Source organism: Xiphias gladius, chromosome 2, assembly GCF_016859285.1.
Source record: "Xiphias gladius isolate SHS-SW01 ecotype Sanya breed wild chromosome 2, ASM1685928v1, whole genome shotgun sequence".
NCBI lineage: Eukaryota > Metazoa > Chordata > Actinopteri > Istiophoriformes > Xiphiidae > Xiphias > Xiphias gladius.
In genome coordinates this window covers 9731559-9758426 of record NC_053401.1, presented here as the reverse complement: position 1 = coordinate 9758426, position 26868 = coordinate 9731559, and the positions used below count along the sequence as shown (strand labels likewise).

The 26868-nt window shown below is 39.3% G+C and overlaps 1 protein-coding gene across 6 annotated transcripts in view; it reads left to right on the top strand.

Moving 5' to 3' along the window:
• Positions 1-26868, top strand: part of cacna1c (calcium channel, voltage-dependent, L type, alpha 1C subunit) — a 197515-nt gene that overhangs the window by 121464 nt on the left and 49183 nt on the right. For 3 of the 6 annotated variants that reach the window (XM_040147441.1, XM_040147451.1, XM_040147433.1), the window contains exons 4-11: positions 2198-2337; positions 7838-7977; positions 9678-9830; positions 11221-11420; positions 14659-14762; positions 21168-21255; positions 21892-21976; positions 24482-24556. In XM_040147441.1, coding sequence (XP_040003375.1) covers positions 2198-2337; positions 7838-7977; positions 9678-9830; positions 11221-11420; positions 14659-14762; positions 21168-21255; positions 21892-21976; positions 24482-24556 — 985 coding nt within the window. Of the gene's footprint in view, positions 1-2197; positions 2338-7837; positions 7978-9677; positions 9831-11220; positions 11421-14658; positions 14763-17290; positions 17395-21167; positions 21256-21891; positions 21977-24481; positions 24557-26868 lie in introns of all 6 variants that reach the window. The other 3 variants (XM_040147465.1, XM_040147458.1, XM_040147473.1) reach the window with 2 other exon arrangements.

Below are 26868 nucleotides of genomic sequence, written 5' to 3'. Positions count from 1 at the left end.
AACACACTTCAAAATCACAGTTTGCACGATAATCAGATCATTAAGAACAAAAAAAATCAAAGCATGAGTCTTTCATCAGTATCTAGCACTTGTAATCTTGTGTCAGCTCTAATTCATGAGTCATTTTTGATGCAGTACATGCTGATAGTTATGCATATATAGCGCTCTGACAGTCCAACTTCAATAAACACCTTTCTAACCCTACTAGAAAATTAAGTTTACAGTACAAATGGGACAGTGGACCCACAGCAGTTGTGTCAAAACTGTGGTTACATGGATGACTGATTCCCATGGCCCAGGATATGTGTGTATGTGTGTGCTATGTAACTGGCCTAATGGTAGTTTAACAGTCTTTCTCCGTGCTGAGAAAGTTATTTGTTTAGCTGGACTCGCTTTAGACTCACATCAGCCTTAACAGCAAATCTTAATGCAGCCACTGTATACATGAGCTTATCCAACACTAACATAGGCTTTTAATGGTAACAAAGACTTTTTTTACTAGGTGCTACAGACAGATCATTTGAGTAGAATACAGTTGGAGAAATTTAACTCCATGTTAAATATTCAGCATCTCAAAGATACAAGTTATTCGTAAGTTTTAAATATAAAAAAAATATTCATTTGGTACTGTATCCAAGCTCTAGTTTGATGTCTGGTGAAAAGTGGTAATAAGCCCGGCTAGGTTGTTATCTGGCTTTTATATTTCCTCTTATTTTCCTCACAATGTGAATGTAACACAACCAGACTAGTACGATGATATTGTCCTGTACAGTGCTTGTTATAGGACAATGCACAAGTAAATATGCCTGATTAAGATCATTATGACATTAAGTTGCCTACTACCTAAATTGCATCTGCTAGGATAGCATCATTTCGAAGAGAGTCTTTGCTGAGCCTATCAGCTTGTGAAGCCATTTTGATAAACTTGGACACAAATAGAAGCTTTGTCCCCCCAGATTCAGGTTTAACTGAGTCTTCCCAGGGATGAGGCTCGGGCCTGGAGAGACCTGACTGGCCTTCTGTCCCAAACCTCTGGCCCTCTTTGAATGTGTGTCCATGGGAAAACAGTGGAAACAGTAGGCGGAGCAGGGACTGAGATAGATGGACAGATGGATGGAGCTAAATATATTTTCGTATAAAAAAAAAAAATTATACACCTAATAGGGACAGAGAGAAAGGACATGGATTATATCTGTTTTGATTACAGAGGGGCTCAATAGTTTTGCACCATTGCCTTGATCTCATTTCAGGTATAACCATGACAAAAAATTAGAAAGCACATATGACAGATGATTAGGTGGGGGATGAATTCTTTGAAGTTACGATGGTCAGAAAGTTATATAATCCCTCTCTCTCCCTCAGGGCCATTTCAGGACATTTCCCAGGACCCCGTTAGGCAGGGGTCATCACTATGACAACAATCTCTGAGGAAATCTGTTGTAGAAGAGTTACATGTGTGTATGTGCATTTGTGTGTATAAGCACACACGCAAGCATTCCTCACTTCAGACAGTAGCCTCCAAGAACAGGAAGAGAGCTGCTTTGATTAAATAATCAAAATGCTTTGATCGTGGACACGATTACAATTTAGACAAATACATGTTCATACATAAATAATCAAACACACACAAACACACACACACACACACACACACACACACACACACACACACACACACACACACACACACACACCAAAAGCCACACAAACAGTAACCGAACATTTTGTTCCGGCTGATAATCTCAGAGAAGTAGAGGAGCAAGCAGCCAGCTCTGTTAGTACTCACAAGACACATACAAGGTTAGTGCTGATGTGGGCCTAAATAAATAATATAATAATTGGGAATAAATGTGTGTAAATGTGTGCATTGTTATGCCCAGTTGCTCTTACTAATCTACCTATCAAAAGGAAAAGAGATCTACTGCAAAGAATATTGGATGGATGTTTAATGTTTTTTCTCATTTCATTGGTTTGTCCTGATATTTGGTATCCTGTTAATAGTATTTACTCACATGTGAAACTTAGTTTACTATAGTCTTTACCACCAAAGGCCTGTCCATAAAATCCTCTCTCTTTCATCTGTATCTTTTTATCTTTCACTAATGCTCGTACTCTGTCATACTGAGGCTTTCTATGTTCCCGCAGTGCTGCTGTTCAGACAAATAAATGGACCTGTCTTGTTTTTGTGTCTCTACAGGAGCGTGTGGAGTACCTGTTCCTCATCATTTTCACGGTGGAGGCGTTCCTGAAGGTAATAGCCTATGGCCTGCTCTTCCACCCCAACGCCTACCTGAGAAACGGCTGGAATCTGCTCGACTTCATCATCGTAGTCGTAGGGTGAGTGAACAGAAACACAGAGACGAGATAAAAGCTATCGAATGTTTTTTTTAGGATTCTATGTTACTCTAAGTGAATCTATGTAGTTTGATAGAGGGTGCAACGCAGATAGCAAGTTCACTGTCTCCAGGGTTTTTAAAAGCTACCTGACATATTTTTAAACAGCAGCACATCATTGGCAAATTAATCATAGTACCTTGGTATAATTAATGTCGACAAATGAAACTACAGCTGAGACATTTGGCAGCCTCTCTCTGATGCCAGAGGTTGTTATAGTTCTAGCGTCTTTCAGATCACATTTCCCATTAATACCTTTATTTCCTTTAGCAAAGGCATGGAAGCCACTGCAATTCCTCTTATCTTTGATAACATTTTTTTTCACATTAACAAAGCTTAATTTTTCCTCTCAGCCTTACAATTGTAACTTCACCAGTAATTCAACAGATTTGTAAAATCCAATCGGCTGGCACACAATGTAAATGTCAGCCAAAGAAGAGATTAATAGAGGAAGGTCGTGCTCTTTTTTGTATACAAGAATAATACTAATCTCTCAGTATATGTGGTATTTTATTACATTTTTAATATATTACAATACACAACTTTTAAAAGAAGTGTTGTGTTAAAGCAAGCGTCCTTTACAGTCAATCTGTATTAAAGCTCCAGTAAACTTTGGACTACAGTGTATTGCTGAAGCCTAAACTGATTAGCTTGTTAGATGCTGATAGGAAAGCTCTGCTCTGTGTTTCTTTATCCTCAACTCAGCAACACGGCCCATCTGCTAAACCCTGTGCCTGTTTGTGTGTGTGTGTGTGTGTGTGTGTGTGTGTGTGTGTGTGTGTGTGTGTGTGTGTGTGTGTGTGTGTGTGTGTGTGTGTGTGTGTGTGTGTGTGTGTGTGTGTGTGTGTGTGTGTGTGCACGCGCGTGCACGTGTGTGTGTCTGTGCGTGCGTGTGCATGCCCAGCCTGCCAGCTGTGCTTTGAGCACAATATTTTGTGGGGTTAATGGCACAATAGCCAATGCTGTAAGAATAGTCTAATTGACCGTGTGTGTGTGTGTGTGTGTGTGTGTGTGTGTGTGTGTGTGTGTGTGTGTGAGAGAGAGAGAGAGAGAGAGAGAGAGAGACAACAAGAAAACTACCCCTCAGCCTCAAGGAAGGCTCAATGGATGCACCAGAACATATATGTATACACACTCAGTGAGTCAAATGTTCACTCACATTACCCTTCACTAACTGAACATGGTTCACTTTACCTCATAGACACACACAAGCACCCTATCGGCTGGCATCATGGTGCCAGTGCCCCTGGCATAAACACAACCTTTACCACCCTTATGCTGTTATCTACCCTCTCTGTCTGCCAATCTCTCTCTCTCTTCCTTTCCCCCTCTCTCTCTCTCTCTCTCTCTCTCTCTCTCTCTCTCTCTCTCTCTCTCTCTCCCTCTCTCTGTTTCAATTAAGGCTTTTATTGTGACTCAGCATTATTTAATATGTAATAATACTGTATGGATCCCTGCAAGGAAATTGTCTTTTTCTCTCTAACCTTAGCACAGGGAGGTCAGTGGTCAGATACAAACTGCAGGTCTGGAATTGGCAGGGTTTTTGCTTGCTGTTTTGGGTGATTGAACCAGGGGGGCCTCCTTAGATTTCCCACTGTTCTTAAATATTTCCTTTGCCACAATGTGAACCCTTCATCTTTGTTCTTTTGCACACAGCCAAATAAAGCATAATTATAAGTGACCTTTCCCGTTGGACACATTAACAATTTAAGATTTCGCGGGGTTCATAGAAAAGCTTAGGCGTGTTTTGTCTTTGTAGATAGAGCTGAAATCCAGTGAAAACCAATGTGAAAGCACGATTATGGAGAATGTATGCACCAGAGGGATGGCGACATTAGTCATTTGCTCAAAAGACTTAAGACGATCTGTGTTCAGGGTTTAATGACAAGTGACTTCTTGCTTTTGTGCAGATAATGTCCTCTCCAGACTTCAGGCAACTTTACTTGTTGTGTTGAAAGACAAAGACCAGGGTTTGCATCCAGTTTCTTACCAACACTGATAAGAATCATGAGGGGGACCTCAGTCCATAATTATAATCTTTTCCCTAACCTCAATCAAGCAGTTTTACTAAACTTAACCTTTCCTTAAGGGTAGTAGATTATATATTGCTTATACAAAATATTTCTTGAAAGCTTCAATTTGACATTTTAGAGCGTTCTGACTCAGACCTGTTTTGTCATTTAGATATAAGAACTTGTTGTGGAAATGACACAGAACAGAAAAAATAAAAAAATACATTAGTAAAGTCTTGAAACACAAATACACACACACTCCATTTCACACACAGACACACAGATCTAGGAAACGTACAGCTGTGACAGAACTGCATCTCTCTGCATCTCTCGGTCTTTGTGCGCCGAACTCCCAGCCTGCCTGTGTGGCTTTGTGTGTGTGTGTGTGTGTGTGTGTGTGTGTGTGTGTGTGTGTGTGTGTGTGTGTGTGTGTGTGTGTGTGTGTGTGTGTGTGTGTGTATAGATGAGAAGTGACAGAGTTCGTTCCCTCTGGAATGTTCACCATATGGGTGAAAGAGCTTGTACCTGGTGCTGAGCAACCTCAGAGGCACACACATGAACATGTACTCTCACACACACATACGCACACACATACAGCCTGTTAGCTCACCGAACCTTCACTAATAAACTCTTAAGTGTAAGTGAAGTAAGTGTGTGTGTGTGTGTGTGTGTGTGTGTGTGTGTGTGTGTGTGTGTGTGTGTGTCTGTTTATGATATGAGTGGGAATCTCTCTTTAGTATCTCCTTTACATTGCAGTCCTTCTTCATCTCTATGTCACTTTTAATTTCTCTTTACCCCCCACATGTATTATTCTCCTCTCCTTCGTCATACTATTTTTATCCCGCTCTCCTTCTTTTTCCCACTCTGTATCCCAGTCTTCATTTTTCAGATAAAAAAGTATTGACAGTCAAAACAACTTTGAGATTATCACAGGAAAAGGCAGTAAAGAGAATGAAACCTTTAGGCACACATTTTTGCCTTTAAGTATCGCAAATTATGTCTGTAACATTTAGTCAGTAAATCAATTTAACCAATCAAGAAAAACAGTAATCAATTATTTAAAGTCATTTATCCAACAAAACTGTTGAACTGTCTCTGGTTCCAGCCTCTCATATTTAACAATTTGCTGCATTTGTGTGTTTTTATATCACTGTAGATTCAGTATCTTTAGGCTTTTGACTTTTGGTCAAACAAAAGGATAGGTTACTCAGAACAACCAATAGATTAATTGATCATGAATATACTCAATTGCAGCTTTATGGCAAATTTATAATAATTCAAAGATGAATTAAACTGTTTTTCAGTAGTGTTATGATGGTGACATTGACTACTATGAAACCTCACAGCCTCTGTTATCTTTGAGTGTACACAGTTGGTACTATATTTAGCTGTGGATGTACACAAGCCATTATGTGGTGCTACGTTTAAAGGCTCTAATTATCATTATCACTCCACCACAGCAAAACATGCTGGGCGAAATGCTGGTGGTGCAAAACTGTGGCTCCTTGACATGCTTTTCATACTCTGTTTCAAGTTTCCCACTGAGCAAGGGAGAGGGAGAGAGTGAATCAAATTGAGAGGGAGGTAGTGCGAAATAGAGAGGCAGAGGGAGAGAGTGAGAGGGAGAGAGAGGGCGATATGTTTAGAGAGGTCTTTTCAAGTGGCCATTTCATCTGTGCTAATTGATAATTCTCCATGACTAACACGCCGCTGACTGGCCTTTGAGCCGCACTAGCTGGAAAATGGTATTGTATGGTGATTTCTAAAGGATCTCATAGAGACAGCGAGAGGAGGAGGAGAGTGATAAGCTCAGCTGGACGTACATAAATTCAAGCTTGTGAGCCACTCGCACCAAAGAGATGTCTGTAAATAATTTCATAGGGGGTATAGCTAACAAAAGGCTACAGCATAAAAACATGTTCAGCTCTTTTATTGAAAGGGCTGAACATATAGCCCATGTAGAATATACTGTACAAGTGTTTGGACACATTTGTTTACTGCAATAACAGCCTCCACTTTCTTGGAGTGGAGGCTATGAACCTGGCTGAAAGGATTTGCTCCCATTCAGACGCAAGAGCTTTAGTGAGATCGGGCATTGATGTTGGTTGATAAGGCCTGGCTCATTGTCAGTTTTCCAGTTCAATCCAAGTTTTCCACACCAAACTGGGAAAATATATCTATATGGACCTCGCTTTGAGCACGTGGGTACTGTCATGTTTTAACAGGAAAGGGACTTTCCCAAGATATTGTCACAAACTTGGAAGCACACTGTTGTCTAAAGCAGTGGTTCCCACCCTTTTTGGCTAGTGATCCTTTGAAACAAAGCTGTCAACTGTAAACCCTTCATCAAAAGGTGTACATGCCTTTGAGAGAGTGAGCTTCCTCTGTCAGATTGTTTTAATTTTAATATTTTTTAGGATGAAAGTTGGGAAAAATAAATAATATTTTGTAGCAGAAATATGTATTATTCTATTTCTTCTATTAAAAATCATGCGACCCTTTAGATTTATGTAATGGCGGGGGGGGATCTTGACACTCAGGTTGAAAACCACTTGGCAAATAATATCATTGTATGCTGGAGCATTAAGATTTTCCCTTAAATGGAACTAAGGGGGCCTTACTCAGACATACCCACAAATACCCTAATGCATATGGGCAGGGGTACCCATATACTTTTGGCCATATTGTGGAAACAAATTCAAGCTTCTGAGCCACTGTTAAAGAAATGTCAGTAGCTAAAAAGTATGACAGTAGCTAAAAAGAGGCAACAGTGTAAACAACATTATATATTTCTGTGTTCTATGAGTACCACATATACTGCAGCAGAGGGACAGTGAAAGTTGTGTGGCGTTTTATGGCTTTAGATGTGTCTTATATTCAATCTGACAATGTTTTGAATACACACTTAGAAATGCGTTTTGGAGACACCTCCACCATCTCAACAGTGTTCCGTTGAGCTGATTATCAAATCATTAAAGCTGTTTGTCTCACATCTCCTTATCTGTGAAAGACAGAGGGAACAGATGAAACACTTTCTGTTGTTTTGTTGGAGAGCTAACTAATTGAGCTGTTTTATTTTTTACTGTTGAATTTTCTCCAACAAACACATTTGATTGTGAAACAGCTCAGATGTCTTCACCATCATTTTTAGAATTTTGGTCCAAAATTAGGTTGATGTCTAAATTTGCAACACTTCCATTGTTTTACAGATTATGATAAAGATGATGTAGATGGTTGAGGTTGGTATTGACAACAGTGACAATAGAGGAAATGAAAAATAAAAACATAATGACATCAACTGCAGATATTCATCATTCTATATTATATCCATTTATGTCTGTATCTCTGTTATTGTTTCCCTCTCTCTCACATATTCTATTGGATGTCTACCCGACTTTAATGGTACTGAAGTCATTACTTTCTTCTCACAGGTTATTCAGCGCAATCTTGGAGCAGGCCACCAAGGGGGACGGGGCCACTCCTATTGGAGGGAAGGCAGCAGGCTTCGATGTCAAGGCTCTGAGGGCTTTCAGAGTACTCAGACCCCTCAGACTGGTCTCTGGAGTACCAAGTAAGTACTGAGAGCTATGGAAGAAAGAAAGAAATAAAGAAAGAGAGAAAGAAATGAAAGAAACGAAAGAAAGGATGCTCTTGGGATCAGGTGTGGATGGTGATTGGATAAGGTAGGGGAGAAAATGAACCTTAGATTGAAGCTGATATTGGTGCTTGATGCCACACATACAGGCACAATGACACTTAAATGCACACACACATGCTCACACACAGAGTCCTGTTGTCTTGTGTCAGATACTCAGACAGTATGAGCAGTAGATGAGTTGTCTGTCAGCCTGTCTGTGTTAGAGACTACTGAAGGCCAGGAGATGGGAAAGGATTGGATATAGTGGATGAAGACCAAGTGTGTGTGTGTGTGTGTGTGTGTGTGTGTGTGTGTGTGTGTGTGTGTGTGTGTGTGTGTGTGTGTGTGTGTGTGTGTGTGTGTGTTTGTTGTGTGAGAGAGATCGCTCTTGTGATTACAATACAAAAAGGGTGCTAGAGCACATCCCACACTGTTATTTGGTTTAAAAGCATGAGTGCTGCAGCGCATCATTGGACTGTGTATTGAATTGGTATCATGGCAACTGATCAGTAGCATGTTTGCTAACTGATTAGCACACTTACTGACAGATATGTCTTTTTAAAGGCTTCCAATGTCATTGCTGCTTATGTGGTGTAGAATTTACAAAAATAAGGATATGTAAATGAAGGAATGAGTACTATGTTATGTAATTTAATCAACAGATACCAGGACCATTCCAAGTATTCTTCAGTCATTGATGCCACCTACTGTGGTTTTGCCGTAGCATTTACTTCACCAAATTATGTGTGAATAATCAGTCTTCGCTCAAACACAAATCAGTAAAACTCAGATTGCAATCATCTCTTGAACTGGAGATATACGTAGCTTTTCTTTATTTACACAGATGAACTTTGACTTCATGACCATCACAGTACAAATGCCATCATTCAGCATTGTCATTTTCCTTTCCTATAAAGGTTTAATGGTGTACAAAATTCAGTAGGCACTGCAGTTTTGCATAAAGAAATCCAAGTTTGTGGTTATAGCTGCATGAAAAAAATTTAATTTAAAAAAAAAACATTTTAAATGAATTTTTAACAAGTAAAAATTCAAGATGAAATGTTTAAATGAATGTGAAATTAAGTGATCTAATAAGATGTGTATCTATATGTGCCAAACAGTGTTTATTAATAATTTTTTTTGACAACTTAATTACTTAAATAAGCCACATTTTATCTTACAAAGATAATCAGTTTTACTCTCTTTCATATTATTAAGCAGCAATATATTCTTATTGCAGCTACTGTAACTGATTAGTATGCTGCTTTCTGAGCCTTTGTCCATCGAAAGCAATCAGCAAATTAACTAGAAGTCACCTATGAACAAGTTCTGTTTTGACTACCGTGTTTTGTATTTTTTGTGACAAACACATTAAGGCACTCTCTCCAAGTGGATCGCATGCAAAAAGAATATTAAAGCTTTTAGAACAAATATAATAGTTAGTATAAGTGATTATATGGTGCTTAACCTCAACTGTTCTGCTATGTTTATCATGTATTATCAGTGCTTCAACATGACAAAAAGGCTTTCATCATTAGACTTATTATACTGACTGTTTCAGTAATCTTTTTTTAATTTTGTGTCCACACTCATGTATATGTATTCTCAGCAGTTCGTATTTGTGTGTGCTGCAGGTTTACAGGTAGTGTTGAACTCCATAATCAAAGCCATGGTTCCTCTGCTCCATATCGCTCTGCTGGTCCTCTTCGTCATCATCATCTATGCCATTATCGGCCTGGAGCTCTTCATGGGCAAGATGCACAAGACCTGCTATCACAAGCATATAGGTACGCACATATACACATACACACACGCTCACACAAAAGCACATACAGAGAGAGAGTGAGACGGTGACAGCGTATTTAGACTGTTACGCACTGATGCAAAGACGCGAGTACAAACATGCATGATCAAACACATAGACTCGAATACCGCACTTCAATGATCAGATAAACTTTGAAGCATGTATTCAACTGTGTATGAAAGCATTCTTCAGGAAGCATATATTCACACACAGCCACACACTCGCCTCTACTCCAGTGATGGAAACAGAGGTGAATACTGTACCACATAAACCTTTTAAACTGAAATATCAAAGTGAGCCATAGCTGTGCTCTCACCTTACTACTCTAATGTTTCTAAGGTAATAAGTCTGAATAAAACTGTGACTTTAGTAAGACATCAGCCCTTCACCAACAAGGCAGAGAGAAAATAGAGCGCATACCTTAAACAGTTTAAATGATTACCTCCATTAATTATTCAGACCATCATTTATGTTTCTGAGTATGAACGAGCTAACCAATAACTGAAACAACAGCCGCCATAAATGATTGAAACAATTTTCAGTATAGGCCTCCAGGTATAAATGGACTTGAGTATTGTTATGGTGATGTTATAGGTCCCATGAGAGGCATTAGCTGTGCGCTGGGAAAGTGCTGGTGGAACACTTTCTTTTATCCTATACATCACCCTGGAGAGCTTGTTTTGTATAATTAGTACAACACATTTTAACACTGATTTTTTTTTTTTTTTTTATATATATATTGCTGCTCCATGTGGTTTTAGTCCAGTGTGTCCTTTTTAACTCTCTCATAGATGTGGGTTTTTTTCTCTTTTGGATAAGTTATTTTTAAATATAGATGTACAAAAAATGTATGAAGGATTATTCATTTTTCTGCATAGACAATCATAGGTGATTTACAGTTTTCTCACTTCCAAAGCTTGGATGGGCATGAAACTCTTTCAGACTCTGGCTCAACTTTGGATGCAGTGAGAACCCATTGCACCCTGTTTTGTTCTTTATTGTTTTGATAAAGCATTCTTATTTTTCTACAGCTCTGATTCACACCTCTGTTTGGCTTTTTGTCAACAGCAACTGGCTGAGGCTCATGGCTATTATAGTATTTGGCGTTATTCAGCATAGCAAACTGATGGAAAATATATAATTTCTCATAAACAACGCTCCATTAAGGAAAAAAAAAGGTTGGCCTTAGCATGTACCTACTGTACAATATTTTTTACGTAGTTGTCCGTAAGACTGTGTTGAGGAAAATTGAGAATATCATTAAAAGAAAACTCATGAACTATCAGCTCCTCCCACTTTGCAACTCTATAAAGAGTTGGTCAAAAAGGATACAGTAAAACACTTTCCCCTTACTCTCATCTCTTTTGTCACAGGCACCGTCGCAGAGGAAAAGCCGGCACCATGTGCACCTGATGGAGCTTATGGTCGACAATGTACACAGAATGGGACAGAGTGCAAAGTGGGATGGGAGGGCCCAAACGATGGCATCACCAACTTTGACAACTTTGCCTTTGCCATGTTAACGGTGTTCCAGTGTATAACCATGGAGGGCTGGACGGACGTGCTATACTGGGTGAGCCGGACACCACAACAGTTTATTTGTGTGTGTATGTGTGAGTGAGTGCCATACCGCTTGGTGTGTGTAGCCACTATATACTATATCTGTAACATCAGTGCCACATGAGTGCTTTTGAGAAAAGAATATAAAGCAATCACGAAAACACTCTTCTCAGTAAAGCAGGTGTGCACACAAAGATTGTTCAGAGAGTGAGAGAGAGACACACACAGCTTGTGTTGATGTGTGTGCATTTATTAGCTCATATCTCTGGCTAAATCGATGCAGACAATACACTGTTTAATTGAAGGCACCATTCATTTGGAACGTGCGTAGAATCCTGATGCTTGATCCAAGTGTCAAGAGACCACACAAATGTGTGTGTACACACGCACATACAACACACATTCAGCCACAGAGGCACATGAACACTCAAATGCTGCCCCTTCGTCAGTAAATGGCCAGAAGCATGCAGCAGCCCTGTCCAGCTAAATAAGCCAATAGATTAGTCTGTGCTTTTAATCAGTGTGAGGGAAGGTTCAATCAAACTCCATATGTGCCTTCTTGAGAAAGCATTTGATTTAGACCTTTGCAATGGAGGTGAGTTAAAAAGTAGTATTTTTCAAAAATGAAGAAAATGATAAAACCATTTATATTTTTGATACAAGAAAATGCAGTTTTGACATGTTCCTGTGTGTTTTATCAAACATCAGCTAGAACATTTTCTGTAAGAGGTGTTGCCTTTCCGATGCCCTGTGTAACTTTGCAACGATAAGACAGTAACAAAAAACCTGCAGGATAGGCTTGCACACTGCCGCCTCTTTCACCACTGAAAAGCACTCATGTGGTACAGATGAGCCCTGGTTTCTTCGGGTTTTCAAAACATCACTTTTATATGAATTTTCTGGTTTAACTGTGCTACAATACAATGAAATTGCACTGATTTCCAGCTGATAGGTGGTCCTTATTCATACCTCTTATGTATTATCATTATATTCAGGCCACAGAGCTAAACTTCCATTTCTCTTAAATTTAAATCGCTGGTGTTCTTTCAAAAACCTAGAATATATATTTCCAGAATCCTCAAAGACTCTTCTGTCCATCTTGATAAAAATAAAAATAATCTGTCCACTGCACAATGACAAGATTTGAATCCTGTTTCTAGAGTTTTGACTGTATTTCCTAATCCAAAAAAGATGCCAGCCAGAATGCCAAATTTTCTTGCCTGCCTTGTGCATGTCTGAAAATGTTGATCACTATAGTAAAGATTAATAAGCCCGATGATAACTTCAATCAATCAATGAGCAACAATAGGCCATTTTTGTTTGCATTAAGAAATCTATACGCAACTCACAAGATTGTTTTTTCATCTCGGTGGACAGAAGATTCTGGAAATACCTTCAAAATAGTGTTATCAACTGGGAAATGACCTTTTGGGATTTTTAAAGATCACCAGTGATTTATCATTCAGAGAAACAGATTTTGAGATCTGAGTAGAATGTAATGATATCATATGATAGGCACAAACTGGGGCTAGCTATCAAAGTACTAAAATAATGAATTATTAGTAAATGACTAATTAGTAAATATCATAATGAATAAAAAAGCAATAAAATTAACAGTTGAAAAGGTGTAACTGAATTCAGCAGATTTTGTGTGTGTAAGTGTAGGATCTTACTGCACATACAAGCACGTGTGCATATGTGTGTGTGCGTGAGTTGTTGGTGTATGTGTTCATGTATACACATGGAGCAGAGGGCTTACTTGCTCCACACCCCTTCTCCTACAACCCTGTCTGCTGCAACCTCTTGTGCGCACACACACACACACACACACACACACACACACACACACACACACACACACACACACACACACACACACACACACACACACACACACACACACACACACACACACACACACACACTATCTCATCAGTTAACACAAAATCAGTTCGCACAATTTTCCTATTATGAGAGTGCTTGTGTAGCCAACTCTCTTTATAATGAATGGGCCCTATTCATCAGGAGTTATAAGAACAAATGATTACAGAAAAACATTTGGACGACAACAGGCCTTTAAAAACATTTGGTTTGCATGGTTCATTAACTTTGGCCATGCATTTCCATAGTTTTCTTTGTTACACATTTTTGGGAATATAGATTAATGATATTCAAAATCTGGTGCTGTCATAGCAAATGAACCCTCTGTGTCTCCTCCTCCATCCTCTCCTTTTTTTTCTCTCTCTCTGTCCAGTAGTCTCTGTGTTAAAGTGGCAGCAATTTTATTTACAGAACTGGAAAGATGCAACTTTGCTTATTATCGGTTCTGTAAATGATATGTTTTCTCCCGATATTGTCTTTTAAATGCCCTTCATTTCAATGTAAATGCAGACTAATAATCTGACATTACTGTTACAATTGAATCCTGGATACTAAACTGTTCAGACATCAGCGTGTCCACATCATCTCCCATTTACACCAACCCTAATGATGATCTGTGTCTGTTTAAGCAATCCTTACTACAATATCCAGATGACTGTGTGACATATTCCCCAGTAACTGAATATCCTGAAACAAATCATTTTTATTGATTTCACTTGGATTTTTTAGTGGCATGTGCCATAAATCCTCTATAAAGGAATATAATTGGGTTACATAGACAACTGTAGTCACAGCATCTAAACGTGTTTCCTGTAAAGGCCCATCCACTTTTCCAAGAAAAGATTTCTTAAAGGATTATGTAACTATGTAAACACACACTTGGTATGAAAACTATGGTTTGTCATTGAGTTACAAAAGCAGTAAAGTGTTTTATAGTGTTCAATTATGGATCATCAAGGACCTGCTCTCCAACAGGCAGACATAAGGGTTTATACAAACACTTAATCATACAATACTGCCACTCTTGCTTCGCCGGGTCTTTCTACTGCTGTATTTAAGAGGCACCGCTGTTTTTTTTCCTGTCTGTCATCTTTTCCCTTTCCTTTATTTCTTTACCTCTCTAACACACTTTCTGTCCTTGACCTCTACTGCTCCGTTCTCATTCACTCCATCATTCTCTCTGTCCATCCTCTCAAACCTCATTTCAAATCTTTTTCGCCCATATTTCTTCTTCCTTCCCCATTGTACTCATCCCTTTCTTACTTCCACCTCCCTTATCTTTCCTGTCTCCTCCATCCTACCAACTCTTTTACTGTTAACCCCCGTTGTTTCTCCTTCTCCTCCTCTCCCCTGTCTCTTCTCTCTCTCAGATGCAGGATGCTATGGGCTATGAGCTGCCATGGGTCTATTTTGTCTCTCTCGTCATCTTCGGCTCCTTTTTCGTTCTCAATCTCGTTCTGGGGGTGTTGAGCGGGTAAGAGGTTATGCTGTTGTCATGTGTGTACATATGAATGTATGTGTGTTGTTTGTGATGTGGCTGTTCGTAGTGTTTTACATAAAGATAAAGGTAAATGACCATGCAACAAGACTCCCTTATTCAAACATTTCAAGTGCAATTTATAGTTTATTTTTGTGGATCCAGTGAACCAGGGAAGAGTGGAATCAATAGGAAATAATCCATGGATTACCACTATCAAAATCACAAGATTGTGCATTATTCTTGTCATTACTATTATTATTATTATTATAAGGGCAAGTTCACTTTGCATGGCAGTATCTGGTTAAGTAAACATAAGTTTTCAGTTGGGTATGAAAATGCATACAGCATCTTCTCCTGAATATAACTCACATACTGTACATCTTACTTATGATATTGTTTGGATGCTGTTCATTTAAGTTTGTCTTACATATTTATTTTTTAAATCCATTTTAATCGAATGCGCTTTGACCAAATGCTGTATGAAGCCAAAATCCCATGCTGTGAGATGAACATGTGTCAGTCTTTATAATTATACTCCCCGTTGTCGCCCTCATCTACTCATCTGAGGACATTCACTACACGCAGTAAGGGATTAATACGAACGTTGTAGGAAAAAACATGGCTCGAGGCTTAAGGTGAGCTACGTATACTGTAGGCGCATCAACATGCTAAAGGTGCCAAAGAATTTTTTTAACATAGCAAGAATTGCTTATAATACAAAACATCTGCATATGTACTGTTTTACAGAGTTGCTGAATGGCAAATAATTGTCAAGTTGACATACAGCCCGATTTAGCATCCATGCGCAGATTGTTCTGATTCAGTCAAGTGGTACGCAGAAGAAATTAAACGCAAATAAGAGCAGGGTGAACAGCAGTCTCACCTCAGCAGTCCAGCAGTAAAAGCAGAGCTAGAAGGCCATAATCCTCTACGGTTGAGGAAAGATAAACTGACGATCACTAGACTGAGCAAAATCTCCCGCTCTCTCTCCCTTCCGGTCAACTCAAACAATCCTTTGTCACAAGCCCAAGAGAAACACACACATGCACTCACGCACAAACACACACTGGCACACAGTATCTCATCTGTTAACACAAAATCAGTTCGCACAATTTTCTTATTATGAGATTGCTCTTTATAATGAATGGGCCTTGTTCACGTTAGTGTTTTTTTGTCCAGTCAATGCTCGGTTTCAAGGAACCTTCTTCTGCCTTTAACTCCCACCTGCCTTGAAGGATCAGTGTTGTGTGCATACATGTGTGTTGGTTTACATGCATGTTTGTCTCATGCAAATTATCATGAATCTGCTTACACTGTTTGTGTATGTATATTTGTATAGTGGCACATGTTGCCATTGGCCTTAGGTGTAATGTGTGTGTGTTTTTCTTCAATAAATGCTGCTCTAGCAGTAGATCTGGGTGCTGTTTTACCCCACTCTGCCAAGTCACGCTGTTTTAGTACCACCCGGCCTATGGGGAGACACTGGGGTATAAATAATACACCCCTCAGGTCAGCCATGGAGGTGGAATGCAGAAAAAAAAAAAAAAACTTACACAATGGGGAACACACAATACGGTTCTTCTGAGGACTGTGTAGAGTCTGGAGGAAACATGGCATTAAAAATGGAAATTATGGGATGGAAGAATGCACCGAATAGGGAAAGGCATTTTTTGTAAGCGTCCATTAAAATATTAGTTTCCAGATGTAAATAATTTGGTCACAAGAGTTAAAAAGGGTATAATAATCATAACAACACCAATTAAATCATTACAATAATAAAAATAGTAATAACAATGAGTTACACATCGAAATTATTTTCAAAATTAAAAGCTTTAAATTAAATCATGTAAATGTAGAATAAACCATATATGTCTTTTGAGAAAGAAAAATTTGTCATGAGGACAGTTATGATGAAAAATACATGGGAGTCTTGCTGCACCGTCTGTTCAAGTATCTAACTAAAATGCTGTCTCTCCACAGTGACTAAGCCTGAATCGGGCTGTTTTGACTTCTAATTTCTAACCTTCCTTTTTCACAGCTCCTTCATGCAAATAATTAGCTGTACCCCAGTTTTGTTTTGTTTATCATGTGGGCCATTCATAGCCTTCTGTCATGATCACTGTTTTGCATGTGCAAATTATACTATGTCTCCTAAATCAACCAGTACACGTCTTTCTTATTTTTCAAATCCATGTTAATTACAGCTGACCAAATACGTTGCCATGTGGCACGCCAAGTGGCTCTGTCAAATACTATGAATGCACCTTAATCCCAGCAGGTATCCTAAAGAAGCGAACCGTTCCATCTGCTGGGAACTTTCACTAAGGATGTAACTCCTTCGCTATCTCCCTTCTTCCCTCCCTTCCCTCCTAACATTCCCTAATTGCTCCTTTCTCACTTTCATCCATGCCCTCTCAATCAATCTTGGCTTCTCTCTCCTTCTCCTCCCTGAATCTTAACTTTACATCCATCCTTTCTGTTTCCTCTCCTTGGCCCTTCTCCTCGATTCCTCCATCTTCTAGGTGAATGATGCAGCAGGTTACGGCTGGCCCTGGGTCTATTTTGTCACCTTAATCATCACCGGATCCTTCTTTGTGCTAAACTTGGTTCTGGGGGTTTTGAGCGGGTAAGGGCAGGGTCAAAGGTCAATTGAAACTAACTTCTCTTTCTAACCTTTTTACTCTTGTTCTTGGAGAGCTTTGCTCCTTTGTCTTTTCTCCGACAAAATCTTAATTTCTCTCTACTTCCTGTTTCTGGCAGTAGATGGTGTTTAAGTTTGAGAAGTACAAAGTGTGTACAGGATTGTGTTGTAATAAAACTGGTACAGGTACAGTTTTAGTACATTTGTAAAAACACAGTATGTTCTAGAACATGCGGTACAAAGAAAATTGCAACCTGACAGCTGACATTCAATTTTGTACCATTTGGTGATGCTTGTATGCAAAGTTTCTTACAATTCCACATGTGTATGAGGGTTTGGACTTCTACCAACTGAGTTACATTAACTTCTCGTACATTTCTAGTTATCATTTGTAGCTGACTGTGCTGAAATCATATTTCAGCAGCTGGCTTCAGGACATGACAGCAGGACAGATGGGTATTCTCTGCTACTGAGAACTTTTGGATATTGCCTCCCTAAATACAGTTATACAGTGCTGTTTCTATAGAAAAGCACTGTTACTATCATGAAATAAGGTTTGCCTAAATCACACTTATTCCCACAATAATTCACACGTGTTAATGTATCCTTGGTACCGTTTGTTAAAAATGATCAAACTATTGAATTGTAGCTCTTTTTTTAAATCTCCAGGTTATTGCCCACCTACCGGCCTCCATTTACAAAGATAACCATTACTTGAAATTAAGTATCATTTTGAATCTGAGATGTGTGAAAAATTACAGGTATTTTTCTAATACTCCTTTTGTGATGGTTCCAACCTCATGCTATGATTAGATTTGGTTGCAAACAGGTTTAGGTGAGTGAAGTGTCTCACCCCTGACTGACTTACCAGAATCTGACTCTCAATACCCACGGTGATGTGACATCAGCGTTGTGGGAAAAATAATAGAGGTCTATCTGGTCCAAACAGCTTGGGGGGTTTGGCTGTCTGACTCTTTGTTTGACTTCTGACTAATGATGCTGTCAACACACTACACAGCCTGACCTTTTACCAACTGTTTCCTTCGTGGTGCGTGTGTGTGTCTCCGATTGGCATAATAACTAATGGTTAAACAGAAATAAGGAGAGAGACAGACATAGAGACAGAAACATTGAGTGTGACTGCATTTGTCTGATTTTGATGTAATATGTAAATAGAAAGAATAGAGAGAGACCGGCTTGGAAGAGACTCGATGGTGGTAGAGAAAAAGGAACAGAAAGTCGGGGGGAAAAGAATTCAAACATGATTTAGGAAAGAGAGATGAGATAATGAGAATGGGAAAATGAGTGTTACCTCAGAGTTTTGTGCTCACACACACATACACTATATACACACACTGAAACACACAAACAGATCAATAGGATTGGGTGTCCTGCTAATGCTCTGACAAGCAAGACAATAGCAGTTTGTCGTAATGCTTATTGATCTGTGGGGTGTGTGTGTGTGTGTGTGTGTTTGTGTGTGTGTGTGTGTGTGTGTGTGTTTGTGCGTGGGGGAACAGTGAAATTTAACATTATACACAGCATCCCACGTGTAATTAAAGTCTATGTTCTGATTTCATAATATTTGATTGAGAATATTCAGATTAAACTTTATTCTGAGTCTGAAACTTTTTTCAGACTTCCATACTTGCGAAAAGTCCTACTTGAATGTATGCAGCTAACAGGGGCACAGTGTCCAAACCCAAGATGGCAACGCACAAGAAAGCTGACTCTGCTGACTGTACCGATATCCTCATTCATAATCTTTATATCAGAGAGGCACTTACTGAGTTTACTTGGCAATGGATCTTCAAATGTGAGTTTGTACACTTTTTAACTGCAAATATTTCAAAGCCTCCTAGACCCTGTCAGCTCCCATCGAAATTAATTTTCTTTGTTCAAACTGTATCTTTGGCTCTAACCGGACTTTGACCTTCCCCAAGTGCAGTATTTAATCAAATGCTGCTTAATTCTTTCTTCCAACCTGACACCTGGAAGTAATTTCACCAAGTTTCATCATAATTTTTCAATATTTCACATTCCCAAAACATTGATTTTAGTTGTCTTGAATCATCTTTGTTTTTGTCCCCTTTGTCCACACCAACCACAAAGTCCCAAGAATGTTGAAAAAGCAGGAATCATGCTGATTAGAATAAAGTAAAAGAAATCCGACCTCTTTACAAGTGGTTATAGGAGTATTAGAAATTAAATGGATTGTTCATGTTAATTCTACATTTACACACCTCAATCTATTTTTGTCTAAATGAAGAATTGAAAACATTGTACGAAGAGAGAGCTGAGGCACAAAATATATGTATATCCTCATTCTGACCTATGGCCAGAACCTCTGGCAGTGACCGAGAGAATGAGATGGTAGGCGAGAGGTGAGGAACTTAGTGATGCAGGAGATCTCAGTGCAGAGCCACTTCTCCTCCGATTTGACAAGAGCAAGCTGAGGTGGTGCAGCTGGTGAGAGGTGCCCTCTTTGTGCCTCCCTCTGGGGTTGTACCAAGCACATTGCAAGTAGGCGGAGATGTGGGGTAGACCCACAACACACTGCAGGAACTCTCCCAGCAGACACGGGTGTACCTGGGGCCCCAACAGTACAGATAAATTAAAAGTAAATGGAGAAAGACTATTTTGCTCACTGTTGCACACTTTGGGACCCAATTCACAACTGGGCTTCTTGAGCTTTTACAATAAGATGACTGTTCACTGTAGATCTAATCTCTATCAGCTATGCTGCCATATCATGACTAAATCACTCTATGTCTGTCATTATCTTACAGGCACTTCAAAACATTTTTAGACATGCAGGCATTTATAGCGGCCACCGTGTACAATGTGAACAATAAGAAAATAACCAAAGGACATCCTTTTAAATTTTTTAATTTTCAGTTTTGTAGTTAGTTTTGTCCCTTCGTCTGTTATTCTTTAGCCACAGGTGATCATTTCAGACTAGGAGTATCCTAATTGGGTTGTAAATTGACCAACAGCCATCACTACTAACACAGGTACTGTAGTGGAATGGCTGTTTATGAGGTAGTTGGCTCGCACTTTTCCAAAACTGCCTCTTTCTTTTCAAAGTGAATGATTATAACACATCCACTGTTTGTCAGTCAGTTGGGGTGTCACAATTCACATTCCTGCAAGCCATCAGACTTAATGATTAGAATCCAGCTATATCAATTCAAATGATTTGTACTGGGCATACATTGGGAACAAATTGCAGACAAATAGATAAGTAAACCATAGTCAAGTATAAGCATTGTATGCAGATTTGATAAAATCCAGTAACTGCCATTGAAGCTCTTTCCCCATTGTGTATTTATATGAAGGCTTTTTGTGTTTTTATGCAGAAGATGACATATTTATCAATAAAATTGAATTGTATTGATCTGTTGGCTGCTTAACAGTATGTCTACATGAATTGGATTAGTTGAGATTTGAATCAAGCTCCTGTTTGTCTTTCTGGATTTGTTTTCATCTCTATTTTGCACACTAACATCTTCTTGGCAGAGCATTTCTCTCTTCACTTCACATTTTTTTCTCTCTTTAGCAGGTTTTCTGTCCGTCCTTTCCTGAAGTATAATATTCTGTATTATCACAATTTTATCACGCTATATTTTGTGAAACCTTCAGTCTGGATTTTCAGATTCTTGTTCTCCTCTTGTTTCCTGTCTCTCTCTCTTTCCCTCCCTCTATCCCTCCAACTCTCTTTCCTTCCCCATCCCTCCATCCTGCTCACCTCCTCCCAGAGAGTTTTCCAAGGAGAGGGAGAAGGCCAAGGCACGTGGTGACTTCCAGAAACTCAGAGAAAAACAGCAACTGGAGGAGGACCTCAAGGTAGGCTGCTGTGTGCGCACATGTGTGTGTGTGTGTGTGTGTGTGTGTGTGTGTGTTTCAGTGAGTCCCAGTCTAAAAGAGGATGTCACAGTCACACAGTAAATTCAAGCAAGGCCACAAGATGTGCAGAGTTAGATGAGAAATAAGACAACATCTTATCATTGTTACTATCGCTTCGTTAAATATTGAACATCCTTTACTGTTTATGCAAATGGAATCAGGAGGTCAACGGGAAGTCCAAAATACCCTCAGTATAAAGCAGTAAACATAGAAAGCGAAGCAAACCTCATTTTCATTGGGCCATGTTTAAAGTTACAGCATGCTTTACAGATTGAATAAAAGATGACATTAGAGAGATAGATAAGTAAATACATTAAAAGTTTTTTTTTTAAAATAGCAAGATAATGTTGCGATGACTACTGTATGTCTTTATACAGTAGAAAGTGTTCGGTTTAAGAATAGAGTACAGGAACATTGAGAAACACGACTGCTGAAACATTTCATCCAGAAAATACCAGGTGTCAGGTGACTGCAGTTTGGTCTTTCTTTTGTTGATAAGAAGTCGGACTGCTGTATGTACTGCTAACCAATCAGTATTTTCTCTGTCTGTTTCTGCATATGTGTGTGTGATTACAGGGCTATTTAGACTGGATCACTCAGGCTGAAGACATTGACCCAGAGAATGAAGAGGAGGGCATGGACGATGACAAACCCAGAAACCGTGAGTCTATAGTGTGTGTGTGTGTGTGTGTTTGTGTGTGTGTGTGTGTGTGTGTGTGTTTTTGGTTTTTTTTTAACAGTCAGAGAGGCCAAGAGGGAGTGACGATCAATTTGCTTACCACAGTTTGCCTTGAGAATACCTATGCATATGTACGTGTGATTTTTGAATTATGGGTGGGTGTACATACTGTATGTTTGCGTCTGTAAATAGTGAGCTCACTGCAGTGAACGATTGAATGAACGACTGACTAGATAGCGTGACTGACTGACAGACTGAGAGGATGTTAATATTTTCTGCTTGCTTTGGCTGAGAATCCTCCTGAGGTTTAAAACCTGTTTAAGATATTAGTGGAATGTGTCAGACTGCAGATAATAGCCTCTGGGCACACACTCACATACACACAACAAACGCAAACACTCGCGCACTTTTACAGACTCATACACTCACACATATACTGTAGGTATACAGTGTTAGAGTGTGTGTTCTGGCAGAAAGCTACACACATAAATTAACACCTTGTCTCTCTCCACAGTAGCTGCAGAGACAGGCAGCCACACAAGGCACATATCTCCCCAGGACTGAGCAACATGTCCTGTGTAGAGAGAGTAGAGCACTGGCCTCTTTTAACCTGGAGGTTAGATCTCAGAAAGGATAAAGAGAACTTGAGAGAGAGACAGTGAGAAAGAGGCAGTGATTTGGCGAAAAGTGTTGCTTTACTTTTTTTGAGCATTTACTGCTCAATATGTACGGTATGTACTGTGAACTATTTTATATAGGGGTGGACCATGGTCACATTGATGATGAATCAATGAATAATGAAGAATGAATATGCAGAGGCAGAACATGCATTCTGCACATATAGTATTCTGCACACAGAAAGCTCATCTCCTACAAAACACTGACTCATTCTGTGAAACACTGATGACTGCCAAGGAGAAAAAAAAGGAAGAAGGAAAATTATGATCTGAAGAAATTAACTTGGTCAAATGAGCAGTGACCCAATTTACATGAAAATAAGGCACAGCACCCCTGTGGCTAATCCCTAACAAATCAACTTGTTTTCACCTATTACCTTTGTGCTCCCTTGGGCCAATCAGTCTGGCATGAACACATCAGCGCAGTGTCTGAGATACTGGCACATTAGCAAACAAACGTTATGTGGCCCCCCATTTGGGCCAATGTAGAAAATATCACATCACAATAATGAAATGGTTCTTTACCTAAAGCTTGGCAAATTCTGTATCACTGACATTATGTACAATGTCCAGACAAGACCAAGTTACTTGTAGAGAAAAGCAAGACAGAACATGTAAGTGCTTGATCCTGTCTATTCCGATGGAAGCCACACTCATGGTTCTTTCTAAAATCAAACAAATTTGTCATAGAAATAACAATTTGAAATAAGCATTAAAAGTATTAAAACTGTCTTTTTCTTGCAAGATTCAGTCCAATACTTTTATTAAATGGTATAACTTAGATGACCTGACAAAGTGATTGATATATATGATCCAAAGTTCTCCATCAGAAAGATCAATCATCCCTTTGTTTGTGAAGGTGGAATATCAGGTCTCTTGCTCTTTCTATTGCTCTCTCTCCTCGATGGATGGATCCTCCTCTGGGAAGATGAATGAGGGCAGTTTGTCCCTGTTGCCCAGGACATAAACTCGTGCGTGCACACATACACATGCCCTAAAGAAGGGATAGGAGACTTAGAGAATAGAGGAGAAGATAACGGAGAGTTGGAAGGAAAAATAGATGTTGAGATACAGAGACAGATAGGTAGAAGTAGAGAGTGACTTTGACTCTGTGTGTGTGTGTGTGTGTGTGTGTGTGTGTGTGTGTGTGTGTGTGTGTGTGTGTGTGTGTGTGTGTGTGTGTGTGTGTGTGTGTGTGTGTGTGTGTGTGTGTGAGAAACATAGATAGAGAGGGGATCTAGGACAGAGAAGAGATGGGATCTTACATCAAGTCTCACTAGTGACCACACACTCACACAGAGACCACACACATGTTTCTACATGTCTACCTAACATACCATTTTTACCTGAAGAGCTACAGCAACATAATCTTGATGTATGATGTCAATAGTGTTGTCAAATGAAGACAGATGTCGTTCGTTGTATTGATTTTCACTGTTTTCAGTAATGGTCTGTGTGTGCGTATCTGTGTCTGTGTTTGTGTATGTGCTAATATGTTCTAAGTATGGTGGTTATGATTTATGAGGTTGCACTCATGACTAGAACATATACACATGCAGGTACGCACACACTTAAATATGATTATATATGATGTGATGTGATGTGAATGGTGTGGTAGTTCATTATTTATTTATGTATACGGTATGTATCCTATGATGTGTTTCCTCTGAACATTTGTATGTGTTTCTTGTCATCTCAGGGGCACACTGTATTTGTGTGTATGTGTGTCTTGCATGCTCTCACCCTCTGCCATCTTGTTCTTGCATGCTGTCGTCTTGTTTTGGCGTCCTGCCACTGCTGTCTGTGGTAGGAGTGTCTCCAGCCCACCTTGGTAAGAAGACCAGTAAGCTTGCCTGGTTCAGTCACTCTACTGACTCTCAGGACGGTATGTCTGCGTCTTTGTGTGTTTGTGACATGTGTTTCCGTGTGTATTCAGTTGTATTCGGGCATGTGCTTATATTACAATTTTATAGTATGATTACTTTGGTTTAGATGATCTTGTAGAGCACATTAGATGGTTTAATATCCCAACTATCCTGGGAGCACCTCAGGACCTCCCGTGAGGATCCGGAGGATGCGGCTAGGGAGAAACATGTCAGGGATCAGGGATAAGACAAAGTCTCTAATCAGTATTAAAACATACTGTATATCAGTCAAGACAACTCCTTTATGTGTTGCATGGTGGAAGTCTCTGAGATATGTCATTATACAGTTGATGTGTTGCTTGCATTTGGCTGCTACTCTTAAAATGTTTTCAATAGGTTTAATACTTCTCATTTTTAAAACTGAGGTGTCAGCATACTTATGACCGTTCTATTGGATGGGAGAAAATGTTCAGTTGTCTTTTTGTTCTCTCTCTGCCGTTGAAACTTTCCTTTTCCACCTTTTGACATGTTAAATGTGCATTTGCCTTGAGGATTAAAATTCCAAGAGAAGCGCAACTTTATTGCCTTTGACTTTCATCAAGGTCATCAAACATCCGCTACAGAAAGTATATTTTAATGAAAGATGTTTAAAATGTGTATTAACAGCATGGCACTCAACAGTGTGTGAAATTTGAGGAGCTGCCTCCTGTGTTTGGTGTCGGGTTATGTGATAATGGTAGTTGTAAACAGTAAAACTATACTATTAACAGTATTTTTTATCAAAATAGATGTAGATATCTGGTCATCATTCATTTATCTTTATCATCTGCAGTTTAGTTGAAGCCTAAAAGATCCTTGTGCAGCGACTGGTTAATTGAGATGGATATTTGTATGATTATCTACTGTATGAGTGCATGTGTGTGAGTCATTTTAGTGGCCTCAGTTTGTGTTTGCATATATGTTTCTCTATTTTTGCTGGACTTCATGCTTCATATCTGTGTGTGCAGTGGTTTTTTTGTTTCTGCTACTGTGCAAAGGGATTCTCTTTTATTTCTCACTCCCTCTGTGCCTCTTTCTGTCCTGTAATTTATTTTTACCCTGGAGAATCAGAAGGTTCTAGCTCAGGTATGATGGCCAAGTGTTGAAATGAAAAAGTGATTAAAAGGTAACTAAATGGTACAAGAGAAACCGAAAAAGACAGTAAGTCTTTGCCATTAATGGTAGTGAAAATCTCAAATTGCAGTTATAGCTGGAGTAATGAAATGAGCTGTGACTGTAAAGAGGAAATGTCATTTTTGCAGAAGCAATCATGTTTCTTTGCAACAGGTTGTGTATGGCATGAGAGCCAGTATGTGATCATTTGTGTTTGAATTTGCAGCTTGTGTGTATTTCCGCATTTGTGCTGACTGTGAGTACCTTTTTGTGTAGATCCAGGCGTGTGTGTGTGTGTGTGTGTGTTTGTGTGTGTGTGCGCGCATTTGCTTTGCTGAGCCGTGCTCTCTATCCCCAGGTAAGAGCCATCGTTTTCAGTCTCTGCGTGGAGCTGTGAAGAAAAATGCGGCTTTCCTTCGTAAGGCGTGTGCGTCTGTCTGCATGGTCCGACACTAGTTAAAAATTTACTGGAAACTTGATTTTAGATATGCAAGCAGACTGCAACCTCTTTCCTCCTTTCTATCCCTGTACTTCTCCTCTCCTCTCCTCTCCCCTCCTCCTGCATTGGAGTAAGCATCTTTTTCTGCCCCCTCCAGAGCTTCAAAGCTAAAGTGGACAGTGGCTGCCTCTCATACTGTAAAAATAGTTTATTCTTGTTGTCATCCTCAGCCCTTTTGTACACTTAATGATGACCAGTAATATAATCTCAAGGCCATATATATACATTATTAATACTCTCTTGCAGTGGAGACAGAATTTAGCCACCAATTACCATCCCCCACTGCTGTCAAAATTGCATGTCTTCATGTTTCATGGCTCTCAACTTTTAATTATGTATAATTGAAAAGACAAGAAGTATCAGTACAGGGAATACATTGAGGAGAGGAAACAACATTACAAATGACATTTTGAGATGAAGCCACTCTTCTCCTTTATAGGTTCTTAGGAAAGGAAACATTCGCACCTGCCTGACTTGTCTGAAAAAACAACAAGAGGAAAATGTCATCACAGAAAAATACTGCAGTGGAGTTTGCTCACTGTCTATGACAACTAAAAACATTTGTAATATTTGTGATGTCATCGTCCTCTCCTTGTTGTTTCAGCTTCCTTTCCCTCAAATCGTCGTTGCCAGTCGCCATTGTTGCTAGACATTCTAGCTATGATAATAAAAGTTCATGGA